Genomic DNA, 9,979 nt, shown 5'->3' with positions numbered 1-9,979 from the left:
GAGGTTCTGCCGTTGCTCTCTCTCCTCTCGGAGGGTAGTCTAGGTCGAGCCTCCGTCCTTAATATCGGAGGAGGGATGATGTTACCCTCCTCGACGTCCTGTGGTCCGATTTCACTGGCGCTATTTCCTTCGCTGTCGGTTGTCGAAAAGCGCCATGTCACCGGTCGCTCGAAGTCCCTCGATGCGCCTCTCGCCCTCCGAATCTTCTCCGGCGGGTTGTCCGAAATTCGCTCGATACAAAGAAAATGACAAATAAAATTAATAAGCGCGAAAAACATAATAATATTGTTCGTCTCTCCGGGGAGCTCGATAATGTTCTCTCGATGCAGATTCTGGCGCGGCCGCTCGGCCCGCGACCCGTCAAAATTAACGGGGCGGATGGACGCGCGACAGGACGGCAACGTCACAATACATATTTATACTCAAATAAAGTATATAAAAGTAATGAAGTATACATATACATACATATTATACTATAACAAATTTAACACTAAAAATTAATCTATTAATTTAGGCAAAGATTACTGCTACGGCAAAGGTGTACTATGCAAATAAAAATTTAAGAAAAATAAACTTAAACTTTAATCCTTAATATTCATGTCTATAATGTCATAACATGTACAATTTCGTGCTCGCATACGTTTCGTCCTATTTCAGGACCTTCTCAATGCTGATATCGAAGGTTATAAAAACATATTACATGAAAAAGTTCAAATCGGTCGCTCGCAATAGCTTATAACAATACAGTAAATAATAAAGGTCAGAGTACAAAAAAGAGTTGACAACGTCGAACGCAAAAAAGAGAGAATTTATGATTCGTTACATTTTAAAATTGATGTTGAGAGACAAACGAATGTAATGAATAGATTTAAATTAAGAATTGAGAAAAGAAAGAAGAGACGGTGCGGCTGTCTACGTGCATGCACGATGAGTATGTTACTCACCTTCCAAGAAACACAGGGATCGCAACTGTGTGAAAAGCGGTGCAAAAAGCTGTGGCAAACAAGCATAGGGCAGAGATGCTGCAAACCCATTAAGCCTTGCACGGCGTATAAAATCCATCAAAATTTTTGTAAAAAGAAAGCGCAGAATCTGAAAAATTAAGCTGAGCAGAGCAACACATTCACATGCAAACATGTAGTAGATTTTTGATTTTATTAAATACATTGAGTGTGGTATAGGGAGATTTGATTGTGACATTTCTCAACAGATAAGAAATCACACTGCTCAGTGCTTGGAGAATCATTTAAAAGATAATTCAAAATCTTTATCTCAGATTGATGAGTCGTTGTTGAGATTGAACAACACATGTAAAACTTTCTTGGCTGATCATCCAGACATAATTATAACAAGAGCTGATAAAGGTAATGCTAGCGTGGCGCTCGACAAGAATGTATACGTTTCGAAAATGAATGACTTACTGAATGATACGGACACTTATATTGTCATTAATAAGGATCCCACGTCAAAAATATGTAGAGAGCTCAATGACATTCTAAAACGGTGGCAACGAAATAATTACATCTCTGCTTTAACGAAACGTTCGCTTTACACCAGTGACGGTGTGCTACCTAGAGCATATGGTTTACCGAAGATCCATAAATCCGGCTTCCCTTTAAGAATCATCGTGTCTTCCATAAATAGTCCTCTCCATAAGTTTGCCACTTTCCTACATAATTGCCTTCATGAAAACCTTCCTCTTTCTAATAGTCATATTGCCAATAGTTATGAGCTTGTCGACAAAATTAATTATTTCCATGTCGATGACCGTCTTAAATTAGCTTCATTAGATGTCGTTTCGTTGTTCACAAATGTGCCTACAGACTTGATTGTGGACAGTGTGACAAAACGTTGGCAATATCTTGAGAACAAAATCAAGATCCCGCTCTTAGAATTCTCTATTGGCCTTAAGCTGGTACTGAATTCTACTTTTTTCAAATTCAACGGGAAGATATATAAGCAAATTTTTGGGACTCCTATGAGTTCTCCCCTCTCCCCCGTTTGTGCAGATCTAGTCTTACAAGATCTTGAGGAAAAAGCCAGGTCACAATTACCTTTTCATCTTCCTTTTTATTTTAGATATGTGGACGACATTGCCTTGATTGCTCCTTCTTCCTCCTTTGATCTTATCATGAATGTCTTTAACTCGTTCCATCAGAGGCTTAAGTTCACGATAGAAATCCCCGAGAATGACCGTCTCAATTTTTTAGATGTCACCATCATAATTGAAGACAATCACATTGAGTTTGATTGGTATATGAAGCCTACTTTCTCTGGGAGGTTTTTGAATTTTTACTCGCAGCATCCTCTAGCTCATAAAAAAGGTGTCATAATTGGCCTTACGGACAAAATCTTTAAACTGTCTAACCCACGTTTTCATGAAAAAAATTTTAAGCTGATAATTGAGTTGCTCCTGGATAACGGTTATCCCATCAATTTCATTTTTTCTACCATCATTAACAGAATTAAATCGCTTATCCATAACAACCTTGCTCCTCCACTTTCCTCAACCTCTGACACCTCTAAATCGTTCTTCGTCATTCCGTATATCAAGGGAGTCTCTGAGCACTTTAAAGATGTTGCGAGCAATTTAAATAAGTCTCTCGCCTACGCTGTTCCCAATAAATTGAACCGCTTTATTAAAGCACATAAAGACCAACTTCCAAGGGAGAATCTTTCTAATGTGATCTATAAGGTCCCTTGTTGTGACTGCACGGCATCCTACGTTGGACAGACCGGTAGACAATTGAAGACCCGTATGAAAGAACATCGGTCTAATATTAATGGTTCGTCCGAACAGTTATCAGTAGTTTCCCTCCACAGACTAGAGGGACATGAGTTTGATTGGAATGAGGTGATTATACTGGATCGTGAGTCTTCCTTTATGAGAAGGTCAGTTTCTGAAATGATTCACATCATAAGACAAGACAATAGCTTGAATGTGCATAGAGACACCGAAAAATTTGATAAGATTTATTTGCCGATTATTAAATCATTATAATTGGAGCTGCCGCCCTGAACATTCTATTCTTGTTTTCCATTATATCTATTTATCCGCTCCTGTATTTCTTTTGCCTGCCCCCCCCTTCCTCCCTGTCTTCGGTATGCCGTACATTTCGATAACTCGCAATTTCAGTACGCAGCGAGATCCCGCATGACATACACGCTGTTTCCACGTCTCAAAAATCTTAACTGATTTTAAGTGCTACCATTTACATTAACATTATTATTTGACGGCTTTCGAACACCTGTATGTATTTTCTATGAGCTTCTCTAGATATTCTCTATTAATCTTGCTTTCTTTATGTAATATTGCGATATTTATTTCCTTCATTTGACAATTTTTTTAACGGATAAAGAATCTCTTATTCTCAACATTTCAATAATTTTGCTTCATCAATATTATAAAGCTCTGATTAACTAAATTTTCAATTTATCCGCACTCACTACATATTTCTATGTGTACAGAATTTTTGACTTTTTTATGATGGACTATTTTATTATTAACTATGTTATAACGTTTTTTCAATTTTATGTCTTTTGAAAAGATTCTTTTTCTGTATGATTTTTGGACTTAATTGCTTTGGCTACTACATGTTTGCATGTGAATGTGTTGCTCTGCTCAGCTTAATTTTTCAGATTCTGCGCTTTCTTTTTACAAAAATTTTGATGGATTTTATACGCCGTGCAAGGCTTAATGGGTTTGCAGCATCTCTGCCCTATGCTTGTTTGCCACAGCTTTTTGCACCGCTTTTCACACAGTTGCGATCCCTGTGTTTCTTGGAAGGTGAGTAACATACTCATCGTGCATGCACGTAGACAGCCGCACCGTCTCTTCTTTCTTTTCTCAATTCTTAATTTAAATCTATTCATTACATTCGTTTGTCTCTCAACATCAATTTTAAAATGTAACGAATCATAAATTCTCTCTTTTTTGCGTTCGACGTTGTCAACTCTTTTTTGTACTCTGACCTTTATTATTTACTGTATTGTTATAAGCTATTGCGAGCGACCGATTTGAACTTTTTCATGTAATATGTTTTTATAATCTTCGATATCAGCATTGAGAAGGTCCTGGAATAGGACGAAACGTATGCGAGCACGAAATTGTACATGTTATGACATTATAGACATGAATATTAAGGATTAAAGTTTAAGTTTATTTTTCTTAAATTTTTATTTGCATAGTACACCTTTGCCGTAGCAGTAATCTTTGCCTAAATTAATAGATTAATTTTTAGTGTTACTTAATACCTGCTACTCTCATAAGAATTTTAATAACAAATTTATTTTTAATTTTTTAATTTATATTGTGGTCGTACGCGTGCGGTCCACGGATCACCCGGATAAAAAAAAAAAAGAAAGGTTAATGGTCCGCCAAGCCGTCGTTAGACCAAATGTAAGTCGGAGAAGGATAAGATATAAGATAAAGATATTTGGAAGTCACCAATGAAACAAAGTTAGTCGTATTAAAATATTCTCGCTGTCTTTATTCGCACCGACATTCCACAAGAATCCAAACAGGCTCGCAGCCCTAAGCGCCCGGACAACTCACGACAATGCTCCTAATACTCGGAACTCGATAATTAAATCTCCTGAACGCGACGTCTGTACTCCGTTACGTTTCGGAGGCGAAGCCCCTAATTTTTCTCACGGGGCACTGTGGCGCGAGATCTCCCACTAACTCTCCATCAGCTGTGGCAGATTTTAATTGGCTAGTTCTCCGTATTCAAAGGTAAACGGCCGATCTTCGCGTCAACAAGTTTTCGTATGACACGTCACGCTTCGTCAAAATATACATCCGACAATACGAAACAACAATAGCCTGCCACGGCCGATCGACCTTCTCGAAACTTCTAGATTTAACTACTCGCTTGTAAATATGAAAAGTCCGCTGATCTATTTCAAATGTAAAATTTCAATTTTCGATCTCGCTGAGACTGCAATTAGTTTCAAGGGTCGCCACAGCACCCCCCCTGCCAGTGATGTACTATCACGAAAAATAAAGGTAACTGTGCGAGATCGCGGTAGGAAGCAAAGCAAAAATGTTCGAAGCTTTATGGTCTTAAAGTTTATTCATTCTTAGTCTAGATACAAATAAAAGAAAGTCAAACAAAACTCACTATTTCTAAATTATATATTTATTAATGCTCTGCGGCGATAGAGCGAGGAGAAAACGCTGCTATTTTCTCGAGGAAAGCGAAGAAATACGACCGGGCCGCGAGCGACGGACTCCAGAAGGCAGCGAGAACTTCTGGCTTTTGTTAATAATCTTTGAGCGGAGTAACACACTACGGCTTCGAGATACAAAATCAAGTCGACGATGACGGTCGTGCGAAGAGGTTTATATAGCAACATAATACGAGAAGTTGCTCGAATTTTCTAGACCTCGAATATTCTGGTCTGTTTTATTTGTTTATCCTTCCCAAAGTCAAAATCCGTTTATTTTCCCGATGTTGCTATTTGTCACTCTCTTCGGGCGACCGTTGACAGAAAAGGCGTTAATAATTTGAAGCACAGTGTCGCGCTCAGATTCGTGGAGATTTTTAAGCGCCGCGCGCGCGCGGGTCGCTGCCGCTTGGCGTGTGAAGCGCGGCTATTACGATTGCGATCGCGAAATGCTGTGCCCATTTTTTGGCAGATCCGTTCAATTTTGAACATTCCGCCCGCCTCGTATGGGGACCTATACGATCAAGAAGACTCTTTCAGATTGATGTCGGCGAAGTTAAGGTACCATGTGGTGCGCGAGTGGGTAAAGCGTGATTATGTTTCCTGGTAGTACTAGGTATACAACGGTAGGTACGCTAAGTTTAGTTGTCGTAGAGGACTGATTAATCGAAAAAAAAAGTTTTTTTTTTTTTTTAAGATTCGCCGTCTTCTCTGGCGCCGGAGCTGACAGGGAGGAGCACTAATTTTGTTACAGGTCGCGTTAGGTTTCCGGTGGAAGTGCGAACGCGGACGACTCGAGTGTGTCCGTCTCCCCCGGGGTAGACGCTTTCGATTCTGGCTAGGGGCCATTTGTTGGGAGGTGAGACTTCGCAACGGAGCAGACAAAGGCGGCCGATGCGGACTTCCTCGTCGGCCTTGTACCACTTCGGTCGATGTGTTAGAGAGTGGAGATATTCTCGTGTCCATCGGGTCCAGAAGCTGTCTCGCATTTGACCAAGCAGCTTCCACCTGGTGAGTAGCGACTTAGGCCCTTCCGTCAGTGGTGACGTCGGGATGGCGTTGAGCGCCGTGCCTACGAGGAAATGGCCAGGGGTCAGCGCCTCTAGGTCCTCTGGGTCGTCCGACATGGCTTGAAGTGGGCGAGAGTTTAGGCAGGATTCAATCTGTGCTAGAAGTGTGGCCATCTCCTCGTAGGTTAATTTGGCGTCTCCGATCACACGGCGAAGGTGATGCTTCACCGATTTGACGGCTGCTTCCCAGAGACCGCCGAAGTGAGGAGCGGCTGGCGGATTAAAGCACCACTCGATTCTTTCATCTGCTAGGCGAGTGCGGATTTGTCGTCCTTCTTTGCTGTTGGCGGAAAAAAGCGCTCGAAGTTCATTATCGGCGCCTACAAAGTTCGTTCCGCGGTCACTGTAGAGGACTTTACATAGGCCGCGACGGCTGATGAACCGACGTAGAGCGCCCAAGAAGGCATCGGAGGTATAGTCGGAAGCGACGTCAAGGTGGACCGCGCGGCAACTAAGACAGACAAAGATTACTAGGAAGGACTTATACGCACGATGACCTCGGCCCTTGGAGGTGCGTAACCAGACAGGTCCAGCGTAGTCTACGCCAGTGTGCAGAAACGGCCGTGATGGTATGACTCTGGGAGCAGGCAAGTTACCCATTGGTGGTTGAGGGGTAGCCGCCCGCCATCGCACGCACGGCAGACAGCGATGAATAAAGCTCTTCACTAAAGCTCTCCCGCGTAACACCCAGTACTCCTGGCGCAGGGCGGCCAGGGTAAGCTGCACTCCTCCATGCAGTGTCCGCAGGTGGGTGGCCTTGATCAGCAGCTGCGTCAGATGGGAGGCGCTTGGTAGTAAGGTCGGGTGCTTCGCCTCGCGTGTCATCGCCGCATTGCTCAGCCGTCCGCCGACGCGAAGAATACCCTTGCTGTCTAGAAAAGGTCCTAGCTTGGCTAGCGGGCTTTTTTTCGGAAGTGGAACGGCTCTTTGCACGAACTTTAACTCCTTCTTAAAGTTGATCGCTTGGACCACCCGAATCCAGCCAGCCAACGCCTCATCCAGTTCGGAAGGTAGCAGTACGGGCGCTGGGAGGTTGCTACTGCCTCCCGGCTCAATGCCCTTGGTCTTCCTAAGGCGTAACCAACGGCGGCACCAGGCGGTGATCCTCACTAGGTGGTGGAGCTCGGAGTATTGCGTCAGAAGCTCCGGTTCATCGATCGAATCATCGGCCGCAGTAGTTTGATGTACGCCGAGACGCCGCTCAGGCAGGTCGACGCCGTGGGTGCTAACAGGGCCGAGCGGCCATTGTTCCGGATCTCCTTGCAACCAGCGCGGGCCGTTCCACCAGAGTGGATGGCCTTTCAGCTCCGAGGGAGACAGGCCTCGGGAAGCACAGTCGGCTGGGTTGTCTACTCCAGGAGTGTGATGCCATGCGACGTCGGGTAACGTGGTCTGGATCTCGCTGACCCTGTTAGCCACGTAGGTCTTCCAGGATGCTGGGTGGCCTCGGATCCATCCTAAGACGACGGTTGAGTCGGTCCACAAATGTGTCGGAGTGGCCAAGGCGTCCAGAGCAAGTCGGATGTGCGCGACGAGCCGTGTCAGCAGAGTAGCGGCGCACAACTCCAACCGAGGTAAGCTAACCTGCTTAAGAGGAGCGACTTTAGTTTTAGCTGAGAGAAGAGATACCTGGACTTGATTGTTTTTGTCTCGTGTTAGCAGGTATACTACGGCGGCGAAAGCCTTCTCCGAAGCGTCGGCAAAGCCATGAATTTCCGGATTACTGTCAGTCGGCTCAGACTTTAACCAGCGAGGAATCCGGATGTCTCCTAGGTGTGGGAGCTCCGACTGCCAGCCTCTCCATTGATGGGCGTCATCCTCGGGTAAGGGGTCATCCCACTCGACGCCTCGCAACCAGGCGGCTTGGATCCAGATTTTTGCCCGTACCGTCACGGGGGAGAGCCATCCCAACGGGTCAAACAATCTGGCTGTCAAGGAGAGGACGGTGCGTTTTGAGAGGACGTCCGGCTGAGTAAACGCTGCTGAAAAGGCAAAGTAGTCCTCGTGAGAGTGCCAAAGCAAGCCCAGAGTAGAGTGACTTTCCCCGGGTTGCCACCACCGCGGTTCACGTAGCAGCCGGTCCTCGCAGGGTACATCGCTGAGTAGAGCGGCATCGTTGGCGGACCATTTTTTAAGCGGGAAACCGCCCGCCCTGCAGATTCCGGTCAGCTGTCGGAGAAGTTCCTTGGCTTCTTTGATCGTAGACGTGCCTGTGAGGACGTCGTCCATATAAATATCCTTGAGAAGGGCAGTGGCGCCGAGCGGGTAGCTCGACTTCTCATCGTGGGCAAGCTGGTGCAGCGTGCGGATCGCCAGAAATGGTGCGCAGGAGAGGCCGTAAGTTACCGTTTTTAATTGGTACTCCTGGATGTTTTCCTTAGGGCTTGATCGCCACAGTATTCTTTGCAGATCTCTGTCTTGTTGATGGACTTCGATCTGCCGGTACATCTTTTCAACGTCCGTGGCGAGGACGTAGCGATGGCGACGCCATCGAAGGAGCACGTCAGCTAAAGTCGGCAGCAGGTTGGGTCCGCAGTGAAGATGTTGATTGAGAGAAGAGCCCGTTGTCACGATCGCTGAGCCATTAAAGACTACGCGGAGCTTGGTCATGACGCTAGATTCCCGCAGGACCCCGTGATGAGGTAAATAGCAGACTGTCGTGCCGTTCGCTGGAGTTTGTACCGGCAGCATGTGGTCGAGCTCCATGTACTGCTGCATGAATTCTCGATAAAGAGAGTAGAAGGCGGGATCCTTAATGAAGCGACTTTCCATTCGTTTCAGAGCGCGAAGAGCTATGCGACGAGTTCCGGAGAGATCGGGCATTGATGTTGCTAGAGGCAGCCGCACACCATACCGACCGTCGGGCTTCCGAAAGTGAGTGCGGACGTAGTGGTCCTCGCACTCGACCTCAGCCTTGGAGAGAGCAGATGTAGCGGGTGGAAGCTCCTCCTGTTCCCACAGGCGTCGCACCATCGCGGAGAGGTCGTCATCCACTTGGCATTGGTGAGAGCGCATTGTTGCGGGGGAAGGTCCGCTTTCGGCAGCGCCGGAGAGTATCCATCCTAATTTTGTGTTTTGCACTACAGGTTCGTGACGAGTACCCTTCCGTAGGCCAGGCAAGAGGATTTCGCCATAAACGTCGGCGCCTAGGATGAGATCTACTGGATCCTCAGCACTGTAGTCAGGATCGGCGAGTAGTACTCCTTGGAGGTGCGGCCAAGTCCTGGAGCCGAGCGTGCTTGCGCCGGAGTAGGCAGTGAGTTGGCGCGGAAGAACCAGAGCGGTTAGTTGGATCGTAGGACGCTCACTCCGAGGAGCCATGGTGAGCGTGACTCGACTCCGCGATGTGCTTGTCTTCTGGCCGCCGACTCCGTACACTGCGACCCTTACCGGAGAGCGAGGTAGATTTAACTTTCCCACAAGCCGATGAGAAATAATAGACGATTCGGAGCCTTGGTCGAGTAGGGCACGAGCGGGGTGCCAATTACCGTATCGGTCGGCTACGCGAACGCGCGCGGTTGCCAGAAGGACGGAGGAGAGAGTTCCGTTTTTTCGCAGGGCTACGTTCGTGCTTGTAGCGGAATCGCTTTCCCGGAACGCGTCGTGCAAGGAAGTATGGTGCCGATTTCCACACGCGGTGCAGTTTTTCTTTGAGCAACAATCTTCCACCTTGTGGCGCCCGAGACAGTTGGTGCACAAGTTATGGTTCTCAATGTGCTGCTTGCGATCGGATGCGGTTT

General features: G+C 46.2%; 1 protein-coding gene across 1 annotated transcript; it reads right to left on the bottom strand.

Moving 5' to 3' along the window:
• Window positions 1-5,861: 5,861 nt before the first annotated feature.
• LOC112639710 lies at window positions 5,862-9,560 on the bottom strand. The gene has a single exon (XM_025414585.1). It carries the CDS (start codon window positions 9,558-9,560, stop codon window positions 5,862-5,864), a length of 3,699 nt encoding a protein of 1,232 aa, XP_025270370.1.
• Window positions 9,561-9,979: the final 419 nt, after the last annotated feature.

Source organism: Camponotus floridanus, unplaced genomic scaffold, assembly GCF_003227725.1.
Source record: "Camponotus floridanus strain SB8 unplaced genomic scaffold, Cflo_v7.5 scaffold84, whole genome shotgun sequence".
Lineage (NCBI taxonomy): Eukaryota > Metazoa > Arthropoda > Insecta > Hymenoptera > Formicidae > Camponotus > Camponotus floridanus.
This window is presented reverse-complemented; position numbering and strand designations above follow the sequence as displayed.

Excerpts from the sequence above, each read along its gene's own strand:
- LOC112639710 (XM_025414585.1), bottom strand. The coding sequence starts at position 9,560 with ATGGCTCCTCGGAGTGAGCGTCCTACGATCCAACTAACCGCTCTGGTT.